This window comes from Siphateles boraxobius, unplaced genomic scaffold (genome assembly GCF_051911475.1).
Source record: "Siphateles boraxobius isolate OS27281-9 unplaced genomic scaffold, OSU_SipBor_1 25, whole genome shotgun sequence".
Taxonomy (NCBI): domain Eukaryota; kingdom Metazoa; phylum Chordata; class Actinopteri; order Cypriniformes; family Leuciscidae; genus Siphateles; species Siphateles boraxobius.
Genome location: NW_027508866.1, coordinates 8,565,886 through 8,589,613, shown reverse-complemented (window position 1 = coordinate 8,589,613; position 23,728 = coordinate 8,565,886). Strand labels below are relative to the sequence as shown.

The 23,728-nt window shown below is 37.5% G+C and overlaps 1 protein-coding gene across 4 annotated transcripts in view; it reads right to left on the bottom strand.

Moving 5' to 3' along the window:
* The window catches only part of robo3 (roundabout, axon guidance receptor, homolog 3 (Drosophila)), a 176,031-nt gene that overhangs the window by 135,215 nt on the left and 17,088 nt on the right, over nt 1-23,728 (bottom strand). Inside the window, exon 1 of one of the 4 annotated variants that reach the window (XM_077242377.1) lies at nt 6,716-6,982. The exons of 2 other annotated variants lie outside the window; for them this stretch is intronic. In XM_077242377.1, the coding sequence (XP_077098492.1) occupies nt 6,716-6,875 (160 nt within the window). In that variant the 5' untranslated portion in view covers nt 6,876-6,982. Of the gene's footprint in view, nt 1-6,715; nt 6,983-23,728 lie in introns of those variants that run through there. One more of the 4 variants, XM_077242376.1, reaches the window with a different exon arrangement.

The following is a 23,728-nucleotide window of genomic DNA, read 5'->3' as shown; positions in this document are numbered from 1 at the left end:
TCACATAATTTTGCTCTTAGTCACAAACAAACAATTTTAATTCATTTAAAACTGATTCTACCCGTTTCAGGCATTAATAATGGATTGCAGGAATAGAATTCAAATGATATTTAACCTATGACAAACACACTGTAGTGCTTAAATATTGTTATTTGATTATCTACATCTGTCTCTGAACCTTCTCCAAGTCCGTGACTGCAATGCCCTTCTCAAATTCGTCAGACTACTGAAGGGTCATTTTGAAGTCATTTGCATATGCATGTGAACCGTTGGGTTGCCGGGTCTTTGGAGAACCCGCCTTTCCAGTGCTAGTCACCTTCATGCAGATACAGCCGATAACTGATTTCCATGCACGTTTTGATATGTACATAACTCTGCATATCATCCGGAGCCACAGGGGCTATTAAAACCCTGGATTAGCTTGTCAGCGACAGGGAGGAGTTGTGGAGGATATAAAGTGAATAAGTTTGTGTCTGATTAAGCTTGAGGGAGCTCATCTGTCCTCCCAGGAACAGAAATGACAGTCATTTGCTGCTACATGACACATCGCTCCTCACAATGTTATTCATAGCCTGATGCTCTGAAGGACTGATGTAGGGGAGAGAAATCTCTTGAAAAAATGTGAGAGGGAGTGAGAGACAGGCGGAGAGACAGATAGATTAGATAGAAGAGGAGTGTACAATTAGATACAATTATATTATAGTATAGATAGATAGATAGATAGATAGATAGATAGATAGATAGATAGATAGATAGATAGATAGATAGATAGATAGATAGATAGATAGATAGATAGATAGATAGATAGATAGATAGTCTCTATAAGCCTGACTAACTGAACAGTCTCAGGCTGCAGTGAAAAGGTCAGATTTAATGATGGGTGGTAGAGGAATTAACCTCTGTCACTTTAAAACTCTAAGTGTGTGTATGTCAGTGTGTGTGTGTGTGTGTGTGTCCGCACATATGATTAGTGTGTTAATGATGGTTGAAGCCTTTGGAATGGGCACAGATGTGGGGCTGATTTGCATTCCAGGTTGTCATATTATGAATAAACATAGCTGGCTGTGTGCCCATGCTGTTACATTTATATTGAATATCTGACAGTTTAGGAGGTAGAGTTAAGATTTTATTAACTGATGAAGTGTATTACAACAGACCTAAAAGGAGCACAAATATGTCGTATCATTCTATGTTTTCAAGGAGAGGAGTACGCACACATAATCGTAGAAAATTTCTTACACACATTTTTTTTTATATATAAAGACTTGATTTTTCCTGTCCTACGTTTCCCCCTCTGAGCAGACAATTAACTTGTTCTAGAATAGTTTATTTCAAGTCTTTATATCTCCATGGAATGAATCTACATCTGTCTCTCAATTTTGTTTGTGATGTTCTTGTAATATTTGGGATATTTTTCTTTGGTTTTCTTTTTATATTTTGTTGGATTTATTCCTTACAAACACCTCAATAATTATGATGATGTTTGATATTTTGCAGTTTTTGGATAATGTTTCATTTATCATTTTGTTTTTTTATTATTGTATATGATTTTTGTATAATTTTGTATGTAGTCAGGCATATTTATATATCTATGTGAAAGTTAGTCCACACATGATTTTTTATGCTATTTATGTATGTATGTATATGTATATATATGTACTTTTAAATTATTTTTGAGTTTACTTTATTGGATGAAATACGGTAAAGAATCAGGGTGTGCTGTTATCTGTTACGGCACTGTTGACGATGTAAAGTGAAAAAGTTTTACCTTTGTACTTGGCCTCTAAAAAAAGTTTTTCGTATAAGAAATTTTCTACGATTATGTGTGCGAGCTCCTCTCCTTGTTAAACATTGATATATTCTTGAGCTTACAGAAGAAAGTAATTTGTTTATATATGAATTCCTTCAGTATTTGGTGCGGATGATTTACAGCCTCTTGTTTTCTATTTAACAACCGCTTTCTAATTGCATCTGATAAACACGTGATTATCTAGACAGACAACCACTTGTTCAATTTCACTGGCATCTGAATTATATGCAAAACTCAATAACAGCCTTTTAATGAACAAATAATGTAAGCATTTACAACAGTTCTGAATTCAGAATATAACTGAGCAATTACTTATGATAATTTACCACAGTAAATTTGTGCTTATCCATCTTTATCTATTACAAGCTTTGTTAAGATTTTCCCATGTGAATGGATAACTGGACAAAAAAAACTTTACATAAATTTACCATGCTAAACAATTTTTTAGTGTCATTTTTGGTCACAAAAGTAGCTATTAAGTTATCACCGTTTTAATGCAGTATTTTGGCTGGAACTATGGTTACAATGGTATTTTCTGAAGGATTTGCATAAAAAAAAAACATCAGGCAATTTGTATTGCTTTTGGTGGAAAATACCATGGTACATTTCTGAAGGATTTGTCTCAAAAGCATTCTTTAACTTTTTTCTTCTTTTATCCCAGTTATTAATTCACACTGCAGAATGTTGACAAATCTGGACATCAATGAAGATGAACAAGCACCAAACCATGAAAAATGTAGGAGGTAAAGATGCCTCGCGTCAGCCCAGAGGGAGTAAAAGACCCGTGAGATGAGGGAGGGCTGAGCCCACTTGACCTCTCTGAGCACACAAACACATACATTAGCACAGCGGGATTAGAACACGGCCCCGTTACCCCCGACAACAACACAGCCAATTAGAGAACATGGGATCAGCCCCCTACTGCGGTCTGGATTAATAATGGACAAAAAAAGAAAAGGAAAATGAGAAAAATATATGGCTTTTCTGTGCTGTGTCATTGTTAAATGCAAAAACTACATGAAATCATTTTATAGAACTAAACGCAAGAGCAAAATGATGTATATACTAAAGTACAGCACAGTATGGAAGCGCTGACCAAATCAAACCTGCCATTTGCGTTACTAAATTATACTGCCTTAAACATACAGTAAACTAATTGAGATTATAAAGCGAGAGGTGGGCCTGTCACTGCCTCTGACATGCATTGAAACCGAGCGGCCTCATTAAAATGTGTATATTAGACGCATTCACACACTGAACGCACAATGGGACGCAGCGTTGATGTGAAAGCACAGGAATCCATTGGAAAGCTCGCAGCTGCGGCCTCAGGTGCAATACGCTTCCTCACATGGCAAAACTCATTTGCTGTCACTATTCATTGTAGATTCATGAATTTATATTCATTGTCAGATTAGTCACTGAAATAAGCTGTCATGACAGGCTGGATTGTCACCGAAAATTTCATTTTCTTGCGTCGGGCCAATTGCCATTCTGAAAAACAGAGACTGTTACAAAAACCGAATCAAAGGGGTCTGGACTTTCAGTCCCACTAGAGCTGGAATGAAAGAATCCACAAAGGAGCCTTTTGCTATCAAAAAACCTCACGGAAATTAACTTTTTATGCCACATTCATAAATCATACCGACAAAAAAACAAGACAAATCGGTCAGCTATGCATTACCACATCCTATAGACTCACATTTATGTGAATTCACCATTACTTCCTGGCTTAGTTATCAGGCGCTATTGATTTTCCCTCCCATCTTCGATTAGTTTAGAGGGCCGGCAGCCGGCTGAGCACTCATTTCATAGAAATCAGCACATTGTATTGGTGAATGCAGTGGACAAACTCACTGGTCATCAGCACGGGTATGAAATGCAGGATCAGGTCTAATACTCTCTCTCATCTCTTCAATTACTCATAAGCAAGCACACACACACACACACACACCAGAGTACCCAGAGACTCACACATAAACACAAAGCGCTTCCTGAAGCTATTAGACCAACTTCTATATACATTTTTGAAATAATACTAGCACAAAATCAATACTAAAAATATTGTATTACACAATAACAAAATATACAGGAAGATCTCAGTAGGCTCAAAACACACACGGGAGCCCAAATACACACACAACATGATGTAAAATTCTAATTCATATCTGTCAGCAGATGGAGAGGTGCTGCCCAGAGCTGGGCAGTGTGTGTTCGAGTGTGTTTTGTACTTAAAATCAGTGCCGTGTTGGCAGTGTTTGGGGAAAAGGACAGGGGGAGTATTGGTTTTGATCATGTAGCTTCCAAACTCCCTCTCTCTCTCTCACACACAGAGACACACACACACACACACACACACTAACTCACACAGACACACGCGCAGTGGGAGCAGAGGTCTCAATGGTGCTACAGTCTCAGTATTATCATTGCTCACCAAATCAGATAAGGCAAGCTGTGATAAGCTTCTTTTCAAAGGTACATTTCAAAAGCAAATTTACCTCCTACATGACCATCTGTAAAAAAAAAAAAAAAACTCTCTTTATTTCTCTCTCTGTCTCGAGAAAGCAGCTGTGAATAAAACTCGACACTGAAACGAAGCAGGGAGTCTAGAGCACATTAAGTTAACCATCAGGATATGAAGAGAGGGGTGAAAATGGAAGGAAGGAAAGAAAGAAAGAAAGAAAGAAAGAAAGAAAGAAAGAAAGAAAGAAAGAAAAGAAAGAAAGAAAAAAGTTTGGATGAAAAAAAAGAAAGATTGGTGGATGAATGGATGGAAAGAAAGAAAAGAAAGATGGATAGATGGATGGATGGATGAAAGAAGGAAAGAAAGAAAAAAGACAGATGAAAGAAAAATTATAGAAAGAAATAAAGAAATGAAGGAAGGAGAGAAAGAAAGAAAGAAAGAAAAATGAAAAAGAAAGAAAGAAAGAAAAATGAAATAAGAAGGGAAGCAAATGGATGAAAAGAAGGAATTAATAAATGAATGAATGAATGAATGAAGGTGCCTGGATGGAAAGAAAGAAAAGATCATACCAAAAAGAAAGACTGAAAGAAAGAAAGAAAGATGGATGATTGAAAAAAAAAGGATGAATGGATGGAAGGAAAGAAAGAAAGAAAGAAAGAAGAATGGAAAAAGAAAGATGGATGGATGGAAAGAAAGAAAGAAATAAAGAAAAGAAAGAAAGGTGGATGATGGAAAGAAAGAAAGAAAGAAAGAAAGAAAGAAGGTGGATGGATGGAAAGAAAGAAGAATGGAAAAAGAAAGAAAGGTGGATGGATGGATGGATGGATGGAAAGAAAGAGAGAAAGAAAGAAAGGTGGATGATGGAAAGAAAGATTAATGGAGAAAGAAAGAAAGGGTGATGATGGAAAGAAAGAAAGGTGGATGGATGGAAAGAAAGAAAGAGAGAAAGAAAGAAAGGTGGATGATGGAAAGAAAGAAAGATTAATGGAGAAAGAAAGAAAGGTGGATGGATGGAAAGAAAGAAAGAAAGATTAATGGAGAAAGAAAGAAAGGTGGATGATGGAAAGAAAGAAAGAAAAAGAAAGAAAGAAAGAAAGAAGGGAAGCAAAATTATGGATGGAAAGAAGTAATTGATAAATAAAGGAATGAATGAAGGAAAGAAGGTGGATGGGCGGATGGAAAGAAAAGAAAAGATCATAACAAAAAGAAAAGAAAAAGAACTGAGATGTTGAGACGTGATGAACAGAGAGTGTGTGAGATGACAGTAAGTGAGAGAGTCAGCCTGTCAGCTGAGCTTCAGCACAGAACGAGTCTGAGAGATTGAGAAAATAAGAGTGTGACGAGTGTGAATGGAGGCGTGTGTTTAGGAAGAATGTGTTATTGATCTGAACACTGCCACATACATGAAAGCTCATTAAACAGACATCAAGGTGAAATAACCTCCTCCCAATTACCTTAACACAAACACACAAACACTCACTCAGCTCTCTGTCATTACCCACCACAGCGGGAGATTCCCGTTACACACACTGCTTAAAGACACACCGACAATGGAGAAAATACATCCGTTTAGATTCACCATGAATTCACAGAACGCTTCAGGAAGAGATGACCACATTTCAACAGGACCTCGCAAATCATCTAGGCACTGCTGCTCGGGACAGTTTGAAGGATTCAATATTCTGCTTATTTCATATTGTGGCCAGATCTTCAGCTGGATCTATGCTCAATTGATTAGAAAATTAAGTTAAGCTTCCCATCAATATTGAGCCACACTGAGAGTGTTTGACTCAGTGTGGTCCAGGAAATAAAGACCATGAGAGCTTTAGACAAATGCAGTGAATCAAATGAATCATTTCAAGCACAAGTTCTGACTGACTTGTGTGCCAAAAGTATCTCACTGCTCCATACATATCTCAGCAACTAGCAAGCACATTAATTCTAATATCATAAGCAAGAATCACAGTCATCAGATTATATCTAAGAACAAATCTACTCATTTGATACACATTTCTAACCTGTACAATATTTAAAAAAAACTTTTTCAGAGGATCTGAGAAACGTAAGATCTCAGATGCGCAGTGATACATAATACATCAATCTCAGAACGAAAGTTATATCTCAGAATAATAATAAATAAAAAATTATACTTTTCTTAAGATTTTAAAACAAGGTTGAATTTAACATGATCTAACAATACTTGCAGGGCATGTATTAGTCTTGATCAAAAGTTTATTTTTATCATTACTTAATGAATGAATATATATATTTATAATATTTAACATTGGCATAATATTTATAAAATAACATTATTATAGCTTTTAATATGTTATTTATGTATATTTCAAATTTAGAAGTCACAATTCTTACCGTAAAGTGTTGCAATTTTTATAACATGACTGTCAACTGTACAGTGAAAGATTTTAGACGGTGATGGTGCTCACCATTGAGACCAGTGAAGTTGGCCCAGTCCTGCAGGAGAGACGAGTTGAAGGAGGGGATGGAGGAGATGTTGAAGAACAGGTCGGTTCCGTTGGTGGCGTCGCGGATGGTATCGGTGAACAGATTCATCTGAAGAAGCGTCTTTATCAGGTAACGCAGCATCTCTGCTGTAGCGGCGGAGGGACGGTGCTCTTCTATCTCTCCTCGAACGGGTTTGACAGTCCTCTCGCTCTCGGAGTGAGAGTAGATATTCGAGTTCCTCGCTCTACCAGGGCGGAAGAAAAGCACAGTCTTATTTCCTTAATTCAGTCCTTTTGGCAGCAATCACGAAAAAGACAATAAAAGTCCATTCAAGCAAAAAGAGAAAACTTTTCTCATTAGTTGTCAGCACTCGGAGGGACGTCTCGATGAAGGGGGGCGCCCCTCTTTCATCCCTCTGTTGTTCTCCTCTTGTGGAACGTGTTCAAATTCGTCCTCGTCTTTTGTCCTTTGTTCTGGAGTCACATAACTTCACACACGTTTGTCCTTCTGCACAATAACACCTCGCTGGTGTGAAAGAATCTGGCTATCTGATGACCCTCCCGAATCGCTGCTCTTTTTCCCCCACCCCTCCCACTATCCCTCGCTCCGTCTCGCTCTCCCTCCTCCCTCACCCCCTCCCTCTCCTCTTCCTATCCTCTGGCTTCCTGTGATGGTGTGATTGAGTCCCCAGGGGTCACCGAAAGAAGGGAGAGCAGGTGCTGTTGGCAATAAATGTTTAATTATTGGATTAATAATCATCCCTGGAGGCGTACATGAACAGGACGATACACTGTCCCGCCGGCGGATCCGTATACATGTGCATGTATTCCCGCAGACACGCGCAAACAAACAAACATGATGCAGCACAAACTCCAGCCGTCTGGCAACATGGCAAAAGCTGATGTGTCAATTACTGCTACATTGTCTTTTGACAACAAGCAGCCCACTGTGATCTCACACTGTGATGTGCTCCGACAGTAATAGACTTTTCCAGCATTTCCACTTTAGAGAAATCTCAGAGGGCTCGGCTGTTGGATATCCTAAAAGAGGACAATTGTCTGAAGTGTTGTTCTGGGTAGCAGTTGGAATCAGTGGAGATTTTTTTTGTTCTATTGCCAGTTTTATGAATCCAAACTGTGGCAATTTCTTCAGTCGATTTGAAGTTGCTGGTGCTTGCACAATACTTAGGGTTTGGGATTTTAACAAACCCCTCAGCATTAAACTAGTTTCTGATGCATAAATCTTCACATTGATGATACCTAAAATAGTGCGGCTAGTTTGGGAGGGATGTGCTATTCAGAAAGGCATTTTTCACCTGGTGGACAATCAAACGGTTGAAAAATGTTGCAGGTTTATAACCGACAGAGATTTTTTGGGCTATCCGTTAACCAATGTTCAGAATCAATTTTATATTGTTTTGTTATCTGCTTTTTGACAATATCTAAATTTCAATAAAACAATGAACAAAAAACACTATTAATATATTATTAGTAGTAGTATTTGGAAAAAAAATAATAAAAAATAAAACAAAATTATATTAGTATTAAAAACATATTGTATTGTATTAAAACATCTAAAAAATCATAAAAAACTAAAACAGAAAATAAATCAAATAAAACAATTCAAAAGTAAGATAAAACTATATGTATATATATATATATGTATATATATATATATATATATAAAACAGGCAATAATTCAGTTTTCAGGTACAGAAATGTAATAAAGCTATCAAATGTAAAATAACACTGCATAGTCTTCACTGTATTAATTTAACATGTATTAAATGTGTGGCTACAAAAGTTATTCAGTCAAGAGCAGCGAGTAATTTTTCTTTGTGCTTTTGTTGTTTGATTAACATGAAGGTATATATCAAGCTGCTGTCACTTTAAGAGATTATGCACAAATCCAATATACTGATACACATGTGTTTTCCTTCTCAACTGTTTATGTTCACTTAAGACATAACTGACTATGTTTACGAGGCTACTTGCCAATACGGGCATTTTTTAACAGCAAGACGACGTGAAAGAGTTCAATTCAGTATTCGCGCGCTGACTGAGACACAAATGCGCGCTTCATATGTTTGCGCACAGAATACTTCCCACAGCGCACGAGTAACAAATTGAGTTCCCTTCCACATGTTCTTGCGATATATATCTTCTATATCTCTAGAAAAAGTCCTATAAAATGACATGGAAGGTGGGATCAGAGTCATACCTACGCACCATAGAGACTTGGGTGGACTCATTTGACTTGCGCCATAAACAACCACAACACCTGATAACCATAGCAATGCACTGAAAACACTCTGAACGTCTTAATAATTATTGTGTTGGTGACTTTTGCAGAGACAAGGACAACTTTTACAGTTAGAATTTTGTACAGTTTGCATTTTCTCTGTTCTTGAGCTTTGAAAGAACAGATGCCTCTCCTTTGTAAGCAAGTATCAGATTGAGAATCAAATGGTGTTTCATCCACACATTTAATAAAGGACACAGAAAAAAACATCTATTTCCTCCATCTGTTTTCTTGAGCACATCACCATATGCACAGGACTGAACGGTGTCATTCCTGTGAGAAAAGGCTTTTGTGCATGTCCACACAACACTCAGTAGGAGGGCGCTGGGATTGTTGCGTGTGCATGCATGTATGTATGTGAATGCGTGTGTATGAGGCGTTCTCACTGGACTCATGTGCTTTGGATACGGCGCTTGACAGGATCAGTGTGCTGCCCATTAGTGCGACCGTCCCCTGTTCGTCACGAGACAAAGGGACGCATCCGCGGTACAAAGTTAGCGTGACGACCCCCATCGAGCACTTTCGGAGAGGAAGTTTTCAGCCCAGCCCCCGTTTCTGTCAGTGATGTTCTGTATTCATGGGGTAGATGTGCCAAAGGCTTCAACACAGGGTGCCAATCTTCACAGAGTTAGGGGGATTTCATAGACTGCAAGACTTTACACAGAAGAGATGTGACGGTACTCTTGCTCAGTGAGGGTATCAGATGGTAATACCATAGTACTTTGATATAGTCCATGGTGCTGCATCATGATTATCATAATCATATACTATGGTGTTTACACAGTACTTCAAAGAATATAATGGTACTATCATGCTAAATGTTCAGAAAATGTTCATTTTGAAAATGCGTTTTTACATTTTTATTGATATGGCCTTCAAAATTCTTTAGATGTATTGTTACATAAAATTGTATTAAACAAAAATAAAATAAAAAATGTAAATGTTTAAAGGTTGCTCTTTCACAGCCTAGAAGTTCTCAAAAATGGTTAATTTAAATATAAACCTTTTCTCATTTCTGTTACATTTGACGGATTTATTTGGTGGCTTACAATACATTCTTTGTTGATCAAATGTTCATATTGACATCTCTGACATTTAATTTAAAGAGGCCATATTATACATATTTCATAAAGTCTTGATTTTGTTTTTGGGGTCTACTAAAATAGGTTTTCGTGATTGAATGTTCAAAAAATACATTATTGTTCACACATTTTACATTGTTGCAGCACCTCTCTTCCCAGTCTGTCAGTAACGCTCTGTTTAGTTCCTTGGTGAGTTTGACTTGAAGTGACGCTGCCCAGACCGATTGGTGTATGACATCAAAGTAGCGCAAGAGCAATTCGAAAGCATATGGAGCCGTCTACTCTCTAATTCCTCTCACGATACTTTGATGTCATACACAGATCAGTCTGCGACAGTCCCTTTAAGACCAGCAATTTCACTCGGCAGCCATCTTTGCAAGTGCAGCTTCTATCTCTACACCAAGCTAATGATAAATTTCCCATTTGAAATCACTAATGAAATCTGACAACAACTGTCTAATAAATGTTGTTTCTAAGAATCATGACAAAAAAAACTGCATTTGTCAGGATGGACCAAGATAATGCAGATGCGCAGTCCTCAGCGCGCGGCTCAGAACATTTCTTTCGTATAGGACTATTTGTAAAGATGCTATGTGAACAAAACCTCACACTCATATTAATGAACTTTGCTGCATAAGTGAACTGATGTTTGCAGGATCAGTTTCCTCGGAATGCACCACAAATAGCTCATCAGCTTGTCAATAGATGTGATACGCACTGAATGTGGCTGCTATGGAAACGTGAGACTAGCTATCCATAACCTAATTCTCTTTAGGAGAAAGATGAAACCAATACAGTAGTCATTCTTTTGCTCTGTCAAACTTTAAAGCTCTGTGTGAAGTTAAAAGACATGCACAGCTTGCATTTTCCAACAAGCTTCTGATGTACACACAGTCATTCAACAAACAACCAATCCCAACCCATAATATGTAAAACCGGTATATGTTAAAGATGCAACGCAGATGCCTTAATCATTTCTACACCTAACAATGCTGAACAATTTATATGAAGCATAAAACATGAAAAATAAAAAGTCATCAGAAATGAAGTGCCTTTGGCTAGGCAGAGCATAATGATCTTGTTATGATCATATTCTCTCCCTCTGTGGACCCCAACATGGAGTTATTGCTCTCTCATGTGTACTAAGACATATTATAGTGCCACAAATTCACAATTTTTACTGAGGAAGTTTGTTGTTTCAAGGTTTTCCAATCCAACTGAAAACCCTAATGTTTCTGAACTCTATAAAGACTCAAAATATAAAGCCAAAACTTTGCAGACACCTTGTATACTAAGTAATTCAGCTATGTGTACCACTAACAGGTGCATAAAATCAAGCACATAGGGCCTAGCCATATAAACGGTTTGAAATCAAATATGATAAGATGCATATTGTTTTGGCAATTTACTGTAAATAAAAAATAAAAATGCAAAGTTCTGACTAGGAATACATGGTCCAAAACATCACAATCCAAAAGAAAAAGCGAGGCAACCTGTTCAGGATCTTTCTCGGGATTTTTATTAACGAATATAACATCTACACTAACAGGATTAGCACATCATAGTAGTTTTAACATCAATGCAGACTACCTACAACAGAAGAACTTTATTTAATTCCATTTACTAGGCTGTTCGCAGTGGCACCTTGCTGTTTTAAAGATGCAGTTTTCTGCTCTCTCTCTCTGGAATCCTATACAATCCTTTAAAAATGGCCCCTAACAGTCACATCACGACTAGAGAGCTCTGTGAGAGAAATCGATACTGCGCTCAAGACAGCAACCATGCCGTTTTCCCTTTACCTGCTCGACACGGGCACAATCGAAGACTCATTACCACAGATTCTTCCACTCTCTTTGTGGACTCCAGAGGAATCAGTCTGACTCAATTAAAAGACACATGGACCGGCACATCATTGATAAAACTTTACACCGCCGGAAGAGCAGTGAGGAAACGCAGGCTTTGTTTTCTTGAAAGACTATTAGACTTGTTCTTTGTAATGCCAGCTGCCAGACATTTTAATATGCGTTTTTGTGTCACCGATTGATTCCAATGAACTATAAGTCTGCCGCTGTTCGTTGTTATGGTCTCAAATATCGAAGAACTACTGTAGGGCTGTCAATTCAACTATGAGATTAAACAGTCAAAATAATCTAACCTCAATTCAACAATACAGAGGAATAAACTGTTTTGAACAGTTTTGTATTTTTTAAGAATTATATTAGTAGCCTACAATTGTTATGAAGACTTTCAAAGAAATTAATAAAATGAAATTACATCAAATCAGTCAACAAGCGAATTATAAGAACACATAGAACACAATGTAAGTAGACAGAAATAAGACAAACTTGCTAGTAGATTGACATTTTTAAGTAATTGCAATTTAATAAGATTAAGTTAGTCCAACTTAAACTAAAAAGTTTTCACAACATTTTATTTTGTTTCAATAACTTTTACTTGTCAGAGTAACTTGGAATTGTCAAGTTCACAAAACTTACTTTTTTTCAAGTACAGAAATTGAGGGAATTAACCATTTACTTAATTTTAAAAAGGCAACTGATCACTTTTTACAGTGTGTGTGTATATATATATATATAACCCATAAATAATACAACCAGCAGATAAATGCATATTTGTATTTAAAAATGTTTTTAAAAAATGTATTTGTATATATTTACTTGCTAATAATAAAATATTATATACATTTGATTTATTTTTCATATTTATTATATTATATATTTTTAACTTGTATTTATTTATTATTTATTTATAAATAATTTATTTCAATACAAATTAAAATGAAAATATGCATTTATTTTTTGCTGGAAGTATTATTTATGGGTCAGTATTTAACTGCTCTAAATTTTCAAGTTAAATTGACAGCCATAATAAGGTATACAGTAAATGTATACAGCCATTTGGAGTGCAAAAACGTCAGTTATAGTCAGTTCAACTACCTCACCAAGACAGTGAATATCTGCATTACATTCAGCATATTTTATATCTCTCTTATAAACGGGAAGATACTAAATAATTCATGTAGCAAAACAGAAGGTTATACACATGATTTAAGAGCAGAATAATCAGTGGGCATGTTGACATGTGAGCTCGCACACATACACACAGCAAGCTGACGCGTGCCATCCTGCTCATGGTGAAAGATATAGAGATGTGTCTGGTCTGTCTAGGGTACGGACGTGAGGGACACATTCTCTCAAAAGACCTCCAGCTAAGATAATAAAGATCACCGCCAGCATGCCAAGCTGTGCCAGGGCTGTCTGAAGCAGCTGTGCCCGGGTCTGGTATAGCTCTCTGCTGGGATACTTATGTTACGGACCTGTCATGAGGTTTGGATGACGCGCTGGACCTGGGTTTGTGTGAAGTGGGACCATTTGACAGATTGGTGATCTTGGGGAGCCCAGAATCCAGGTGCAGCCACCAGGTCCCACAGCTGGATGTAAAAGCTCCAGCAGGGTAAAAACCCTTTTTGTAATTGGACGTCTTTTGGCTCTAGCACAAACAAGTTCTGACCTTTGATGGCTAAGCATTTGGTCTTCCTCATCATTAGGCTGCTTTGCCCATATGCCAAGAGATATAATTGGTCCTTTCCTTCTCAATCCAGCCTGAGCAGAATGTTCATTTTCTCTTGAGAGGAAATGCCACGCCATGGAAAGGTTCTTCACCAGTTCCTCTGCTTCTACAGAAAAAAACAAAAAAAACGAAGAACTGTTGACAAGCACATATGTGACCTGCTCCATCAGTTTTTTGCACGGAATACAATTTGTTTTTTTATTCTATCCATTTGAAATAGATTCTATCTATTTGCTTCTACTTCAAACCATAGTCGAAGTAAAAATCATTTAAATGGTGGCTGTCATCAAAACTTGTTTTTTGAGAAAATGTCCTCTAAACATTTCCAACAATTTCAGACATTTGACATAATTAGGATATTTATTTAAAAAATACATAAAAGATTAAGATTAATAACAGGCTGAGGAAAATATGCATTAATATTATAGTGTGTATATTTAAAGGTGCGGTCACATCGGTGCAATTTTGGTCCATTGTCAACAGTATATCAATGTATAAAGCATAGCTCACACAGAAGTGTTGGTCAACGCTCGAATTTGTGTGAACCCACTGCGAAATCTGCATTTGGAAATTTGGCCCTCACACAAAATTCCAGACTACGCGGCTTCGTATTGAAATTACTGGATTTCGCCCATGAAAATTAGCCAAACAACAGTAAATGTGACCGCACCTTACCAATATATTTATGATTTTAGCGATTTGCTCATAGCTAAAGTTACAAACTATGGCTTTTGAACTTTCCTGATGTAAATGTAAAGTCATATGTGGTTGTTCACAAGCTGTTTTTACTGACGTCTTTCTACAGTTGAAACACTGCGATTACAAGACTATATAAGATTATACGTATCAGTAAGTTGACTGTATCTGTTCATTCACATTTTTTCCATGCTACAACTAGTAGTAAAGAGGAAGAGATGTTCGTTTCACAATCTGTCACAACACATTCAAGAGCACCAAAACAACAATTATTGTTGTTAATAAAACTGTCATAAAATTTTATTCAGAGACCTTGTTTTATAAAAAATAACATAAGTCAAATCTTATTTCTCCACAAAAGGCTCATTGCGTCTACAACTCACAGTAGAGCACGTCACATAACCTGATTCACTCTTTTGTGGACATTAAGTCAGTGAGGCAGGTCAGGGTGACAGAAGCAATATGTAGGGGTACCAAGGGACTATTGGCTGCTAGGTGGCCTGGGGAACACTGGGAGCAAAGGTGTAAAGAACTCAAACAAACCCTGTTCCTCAGTCAACAGAGTTAACTCTCCATAAACGCTAAGCAAACTCACCATAATCGCACAACAATGGCACAATTAGCCGTAACCCCATGGATATTAGCTTGGAAAGCACGCCCCCTTGATTCATGCCTTTCAGACATTTGCATTATCATCCTTTTTTTTGCCTCAATCCCTCATTTTATTTTAATTCCCCATTTTTTCTAAAAAGCTAATTTGTGAAAATGCTAAACACTCATTTAAATATGCATGGAGCAGCACCTCTGTCAAAAATGAGGTGCAAATTTGAGGGGGGGGGGGAAACCTACAGACCATGTCTGGCTCATGTCTGTGTCTGAAGCTAGAGCTTAAATCAGCAAATAACTAGCTCTGAATTGAGCACAGCATTCTGCTTTAGCATTCACAATTTTGAAAGACCTCACCGGTACTTAGCAAAGCCCCTCGCTCTCCTACAATCAGTGTATCTCATTTTGAACACAGGAGAGTTCATCTCAATCAAGGCTGACGAAACAGAAGAGGGCTCTGTATTGACTGTTGAGGAAAGATGAACTACTTGTTTTTGCTTCAAAGTGAAAGGGAATTGGAGTCTAGTGATTGGCTTGGCTCCTGAAAAAATGCCTTTCGACTGCCTGTTGAGAAGGACAGACCTCTGCAGGTGAATTAACCTTGCGGAAAATCAATGCTAGTCTGATCAAGTCCCTCGGAGAAGAATTTCGACTTATTCGCAAGGCAATTTGCCGATGGAACGGCTGTTGTCATTGAGCAAATCCTTACAAAGCACTTCCACACATGTGAGAGATTCCATCTTGTTTGTTGTGTTTGTAAATCTGCGGTGGTGATCAATTGCATTCCGAGTACTGAAAAGTCAGCATAAAATGAGACTGGCTTTAAAAGAGAGTGAAATGCATGTCCATCAATCTCATTTGAAATACAAGAGTGTTTAACTCCGGGCACTTTTTACACTTTCACTGGTTTAATTTGTCTACTAACAATGTCCTACAGTGAACATACCATACCATATTATTCTGAAGGTCCAGAACATTTCCAACACACCACAAATTGATGGAAATTACATTTTAATACATTTGTCTTCCTTTTGTCTTTCATAGCTAATTTCAAAGCTAGCATTTTATGTATCCTAAATACACACAATTAAATCTTTTTTTCACACTTCTTGTGTATTTGAACACAAATACAGCTTGACTTGAAATTATACACAATACATACATTCAAAATTCCACTGCTTATACAAAGACCAATTCCACATGCCAAGAGTATATGAAACTATGACACCATTAGATCCATAGCTCCATTGTTAATGAAGTCGCCTGTCTATTGTTCACCCTACACACAGACAGAAAACCGCCCATCGGGTCTGTTAGAAAAACAGTGTATGCACAATGTAATATGAACACAATGCATCACCAGTCAGCTCTGGCCAGGGGCCCGTCCCCAACAGCTGAGTCCCTTCCGCAGGGCTGGCGGGAGAGGTAGAGTAACAGGTAGCATCCCCAGGTGCTGGAGCTTCAGCGGGGTCGCTAACCCATTGCGCGCTGCGCTAGCAAAGCTGTGCTTAATTAGCCGAGAGGGAGCCCCCATTGGCCTGTAATGGGCCAGTTTGTGAAGCTAGAATGGGGTACACTGAGGGAAAGATGAAGTGATGAGGGGAAAGGAGGGGGGGTCTACTAAACCCTTCTCTGCATTATGGATTTGCCCATCTGGCCAAGTGAAGAAAGTCCCATCGCCGTACGAGTTAAACAAAGACTGAGGTAGAGGGGGGTGTTTCCGAGATCACACGCTAAATTACGGTAGCCGTCACTCAACTATTGTGTATCTGATGAGCTGGCTATTCACAGCTGGGCTGGCCAAATTGTTCTTTTATACTCTTATATAACCCTTTATTGAAGCCAGAGGGGTGAGTGAATGATTAACGGACGGGACAATGAGGTTTACTCGTCTTCAGCCTATTTTCCCTTTTTTTTTATTCCCTCCTTCCAAGATGCAAATGCAAAAGGGCTCGCTTGGTTAACTGTGTCCACGGTGATCACATGCTGGAAAATTAAAAGTTGCTCTGCAGACAATGAAAAGCCTTCCAGTGATTTCAGTAAACTGTTTGTGCTCCTCAGGTTTTTGCCCATATTTCTTTGCTCTTCTTTAATTTACTTTCACACATCAAAGTAATAACTAAATAAATATCACTGCCTGGTGTACCCAATTTATATTAGCTCAAACAACAAATCTAATTAAATGAAATCACGATTAATTCGAATTACGAAGTATAAAATAGTTATTTTACATTTTTTTAAGAAAGAAAATATGTCAGATATAGTCAGGACAACAAAAATATATAAATCTAACATATCTATAAACGAATATAATAATTCGAAGAAAAAAAACTTCTAAAGCTTTGCCTGGAGTCGTTATAGTGCACATAATTGTAAACATTTGAATGAGGAAAAAAATACCTTTAAATGACAAACAAAAGCACATTTTGTACATGCTGTCTAGCCAGGCCTCCCTGTTTTTGTTTTATCCCGCTCTCTGATGTCCATTTTGCTGCCCCTCTTAGTCTCCTGAGGGTAAAACTGCTTAACAAACCTCTCGAATGAGGCTTATCCTCCTCAAACCCACCTACCCCTCTGGACCCCAGCCTGCTGAAGTTTGGGGGCAATTATAGGGGAAGCAAGAGGCTTTTTATTAGTTAAACAAATAAAAGGACCGACTGGTAGGGCTCCATCACACGCTGACATCCTCCAGCTAAAGACTGAGACCTGCCATGGCTCTTCCCTCAGATCTCTCACACTGAAGCTATTAGGACCCTGCACTGAGGCCAAGAGCTAACGACTTTCAGAGGAAATGACAGGCTTATAATGATATTTCTTACAGATCTGAGGAACTGCTTTATTGAAGACTGCTTTACTGCAAGAGGAAAAGTAAAATTTGGTTCGGTAGTCAGAAATCTCTGAATGACTGACTGTAGACGTGACAAGCGCCAAAAGGCAGACGAAAATGATTTCAGAACCAATTTACAGGTCAATGACATATAACAGCATCCATCATAAAGAAAAGAAAAAGAAATCTTAAAAAAAAAATCCAAGTGCACTTTATATTCATAGTTTCATATGGGTTTAAGAAACACACTGATGCAAAATTTCAGTTAAATGACAAAATCAACAAAAATTACCATTTCGAATATTTGTTACATTTTCAATATTGTTAAGTGTATTTTCAATGAAAAAAGTATTTTTTATTTATAAATATGGTTTACAATATTTGAATATTGAAGTTGCACCATATGCGATTTTACAACCTGAACTAACCTTTCCTTGTCATAAAACCTAAAATTACATATCTATTTTAAGTACTTACTTACCTTGGCAAACAGTCATACAACATTCTGTCATGAAACTCTAGATGGCACAGGCTGATAGATACTTAACCCAATCTGCTTGCAATCACATCATTCTCTATAGGGCACAGCTGATTGGTTCCTGCTGTATCAGTGGCCAATGAGCTTGCTGCTCAACCTTGTAGCAGTTACAACTTGCAGCGCGCTTTCAGAAACCCTCCCCCTTCCCCAGCTCCACCTGTATAGATCTGCTCTGGGTAATTCATGTATGCTATATTGTACAGCAGCAGCGAGTCTTACATGCTCACAGCAGTGTGTCGTGTAGCCTATGTATTAGCAGTAGCAAGCCCTGTACTTGCTCTGCAGCAGCAGCAACAGTAACCAAAAGCAGCAGCGTAGCAGATCTATTCATCCAAGACCAAACATATCAACATTGTCATACCCATTACCATGCCAATCACTCAAACACAAAAGTTGTCATGACAAAAATTAGGTTATGCAAGGATCCTCTATATTACATAATTTCCTGTTTCCTGGACAGTTTTATCACCCTGACTTGGTCTGCAACAGCGAAGAACTGCCTTTTTTAATGAATTTTTATATACATTACCAAATAGGAAAAAATGCTCAAGCTCTTTAAAGTCGGATGGCTTTTGATTGGTTGGCAATGTTTTTATCTTTCATCGGCTGGGCAAAAAACATTCTGAAATTGATTTCAAAAACACAGTTTGTTATCGTTATAGCTTTTTAAATAATGTTTTTAAAAGCTTTAAGCCCCATTCACACCGAAGACATTAAGTATAATGAACACTATATAAGAGTCCACTTCAATGGATGATACATTCTGTTTGTTATAAGCATGCCAGTTATGTCATCTGCCACTTTAAACGTTTAAGGTCTTTAAAGTCTGTGGATTCTGATGCTGCCAATGTTTTTAAACGTTCATTAGCTGAGAAAAAAAATTACCCTGAAAGTAATTCCAACAATGCCATTATCATTAGGACTTTAGACTGATTATTAAAACTTTACAGTTATCATCATCCTTGGTGTGAATTTTTTGTTAACTCTTTTGTTAGTTTCTATTTAATAAATAGCATCGCATGCCAAAAAAATTCTGCTTAATGTCATCTATTTACAACAAACAAACGCGCACACACAAAGGCTTACAAACTGATTACAGAATAAGAACACAACCAGGGTGAGTGCTGGATCCCAGAGGACCCCTGTCACCCTCCAAGCACAAAGCTCATTCCTAAACCCACTCTCACACAACGAAGAGAGCCTTGTAATTAGCTTCCCATCTTTTCATTCACATAATCATCACACCCTTGTCACAATTTGACGCACAATCAACTTTCTGAAGAGGCCTGAAGTGCACAGAGCCGACCTATGTGATCCTGCATACACAAACAAGCTTATTTGCCAAACACAATTAAAAGTTTCCTTGAGACACATATTCTGTTTGCTCCCTCCTCCGGTGTTATCTCTCAGTTTTTCGGGGGAACAGTAAAGCCGTACTCACTGGCCCTTTTCAAACACTTGGAAAAAAGCTACATAGCATTTCAGTCACGACGCTGTGTGTATTTCCTTTGTCCTCTATTTGTATCAATTTGCTCCTGTCTTACAAACAAAAGCAGTGCTGGAATACCAAATGTAAAGAGGGCTCTACCTTATCCAACTCATTACTATGATTCTTTTTTCTAATAAGAGACTTTATTGAGGCCATGCCCTTCATTTCCACTCCTTCCAATTCATATAAAAGTATATCCCTCCATTCTTCAGTCAGATTTCCAAAAGGACAAAATAAAACTCGGATTGTCCTTGAAGTGTCAGGTAAATTAGGGCTTCAAAACAGCCAGCTGTCCTTCTCTCACCAGAAAATAAAATGTTGTTTAGTTGGTTAAACTTACAACAGTACTCAAAAAACAGCACGCAATTTGTATGTATGAGCATGTCCACTCTGGAGATGAATGATAGGTGTTCATATATGGCACGAGGGCTTTAATTACCCAGACATTCTCGTGGGACGCATTATTGAGGGGAATCCATGTGGTCTTTATTAGTGCATTTTAATATTTGGGGGGTTGATATGGCACTGTTTCCCTTACCAGAGGCACATTTGTCCTGCTTTAGGGGGCTTGTGGGGTATCAGTTGAATATGCATGGGCTGGTATGGACTGGTCCCCAAGAGCATCAGCCAATGACAGTGTGATGGACGAGAACGCCTGGCATCATCCAGTGGGGGGATCAGAGAACAAAGAGCAGCCCAGACCCCCAGACTTTAACAAGGCTAATGAAGGGGGCATGCTAATGAGGGACATGCCAACACTGGGGAAAAGAGTTCCAGAAGCAAGAGATGGAATTCTCTGACCCTTTCTAGAAGACAACACAAGAGAATTCCTGAAGATGAGATGAATACGGAACTAAGTTTAAGTATTTGGAAGATGATTTGGTGAAGGGTTATGACAAGCCGGTAAAAAGTTTCTCTTTCAGGAAAGTTGACCATTCTATAGAGGTCAGGATTCCATATCTAAAGTTACACAGTATCTATAGATGTTTCAGAAAGTGCTGTATGAGGTGCCTTGTGATAAGTCTGTTGGATATTAATCAGCTGATTATAAATTCCCCTTTGATGCTGTAAGACACCTAGACTCTTTGTGCACTACAGGAGTCAGTAAGATTTTTTTTTTCTACTTAGATTACTATTTAGATTGGATAGTATTAGAAATGTATATTTTTATTTGGATAAGGATACATTAAACTGATCAGAAGTGACAGTAAAGACAAAACATATATAGTTCTGAAGGGGGTGGATTGGAATCCACTGCTGCTTCAATGTATATGTAATGATTGATTATAATTAAGGTATTAATCAATATTTTTCCTTCTAAATATCAAATGAGTTGAATGACTTCTCTGGAGATTTTACTTTATTTATATAAGTTACCATTGTGATTACTGAAATGTTCTTTTCATGTATTCTTTAATGTCTGTATTTGATATCTGAATGCAGTGCTTGCTTATTTAACCCAGCTTCCAGAAATGAAATAAGGACTTGTTTTGTGTTTGAGAAAGGTCTTCAATGTGTTTAAACATATAGGGGTCATTGAAGCCAATAGTTTAAGGGACCATTTCTTTGTTAGAGCCTTTCTTTCCAGTTAGACTAAAGTTTAGCTATCTTTGAGAGAAAGAACGCATTATCTTGATGTTTTGAGAGGACTCTCCTGTTTATAGTGAGAGCCTGGCCAAATCCAACCTTGTAAAAGCTGTGTGTCGGTGTTTGTGTTAGTCTTCTTGGTTACAGGTTATTAAGGAACCACTGGCATTATTGGACATTGACTGAGTTGTTGTTCTGGACATGCTGGCGCCCAGCAACCCAAATCTGCGACCTGGAAGGTCATGACGTGCCTAACTTCAGCTGCATAATCGATGGAGATATGCTTCAGTCTATCTGTATATGTGTGGAAAATTACTGTGTTTATCTATTTCATAGCCAATGAGAATCATTCATCCTGTAAGCAATGACGTAGCTTAGACCTTGGAAATCGTATAACTGCTGTGATCTTTGTAACTGTAAGCGGGCGGCCTACGAACTCCTGTGCGAGTATTGAAGCTGACTTCTGCTGATGAAACTGCAAACTATCTTCAGTAAATATTTTCTTTAATTTTTTATAATTCTGACTCTGGGTCTTCATTCTTCATATCTGGTTCTGGGTCTTTAACTGTACACCCCTTACAGTTCAAATAAATGCCATTTCTTTTCTAGAATCAGAATCTAAAAAATGTATCCTATTTTACACAAAAATATTAACCAGCACAACTGTTTTCAACATTGATAATAAGAAATGTTTCTTGAAGCACCAAATCATCATATTAGAATGATTTCTGAAGGATCATGTGATTCTGAATACTGAGTACCAGCTTCTGAATCATCAGCTTTGCAATCATAGGAATAAATTACATTTTAAAATGTATTAAAATAGAAAATTTTATTTAAATAATATTTCACAATATTACTGTTTTTACTGTATGATTAAATAATTGCAGCCTTGGTGAGGATAAGAGACTTCTTTTAACAATGATTTTTTACATTAACCAAATTTGAAATATTAGTATTCTGCTTTCTAAACATCATTACTTGTGACAGCAAGGTACAATTTGCCTTAGTATAATGATAAAATGGTATAAATAAAACAAAAAACATTGTATTAATGGATTTTAATATGTGAAAATATATCATTGCTTTCATATTTTTGGCAGGAGGTCCCTCAAATATTGGGAGGTCCTTGGCATCAAAAGGTTCCAAAACCCCTGCTCTGGAAAATACATAGACATCAATAGAAAAATAATTCCTCTTAGAGGTGAACAGTGGTGGTCTGGTGGAAGTCTTGGAGACACCTTATGGGGAAAAAATATTAGTTGCATTTCCACTTGATGCCACTAGTGGTGCAAGAGTGACAATGCAGCTTCAAGTCTCAGATTCTAAGTTCAAATCCCACAATAAATAACTAAACAAAAGGCTACTGCTTCATCAACACTTAAAGGGATAGTTCACCCAAAAATGAAAATTCTGTCAGTATTTACTCACCCTCATGTTGTTCCAACCCCATAAGACCTTTGTTTATCTTCGGAACACGAATTAAGATATTTTTGATGAAATCTGAGAGCTGGATCAGTCCTCCATACTCCTCCATAGGCTTCAAAAGGATTGAAACTTGCCGGCCTCGAAAAGTTATTAAAGACATCGTTAAAATAGTCCAAGTAACTACAGAGGCTCAATCTTAAGTTTATCAAGCGACGAGAATACTTTTTGTGCGCAAAAACAAACAAAAATAACGACTTTATTTCAACTATACATTTCCTTCTCTGTTGGCCTCTAGTCAGTTAACTTAGTGTAATAGCGCAGTGCTACGACACACATAGGCTCACTATTGGCCCACGCTGGTCATGTGTGTGATGCGTGTGACGTACAACAACAAAAGCTCTACACTTTTACACTAGTGAACTGACTCGAGGCCCACAGAGAAGGACATGAATAGTTGAAATAAAGGCGTTATTTTTGTTTTTTTGCGCACAAAAAGTATTCTCGTCGTTTGATAAACTTATGATTGACCCACTGTAGTCACTTGGACTATTTTAACGATGTCTTTAATAACTTTTCGAGGCCAACAAGTTTCAATCCTTTTGAAATCTATGGAGGAGTATGGAGGAGTGATCCAGCTCTCAGATTTCATTAAAAATATCTTAACTAGTGTTCCGAAGATGAACGAAGGTCTTACGGGGTTGGAACAACATGAGGGTGAGTAAATACTGACAGAATTTTCATTTTTGGGTGAACTAACCCTTTAATAATGAAGTCCCTTGATACTATGTCTAGATATGACTGCATTGCTTGCTAAATTATTCCAAACCAAATAAACATTGACTTTTCTAATCA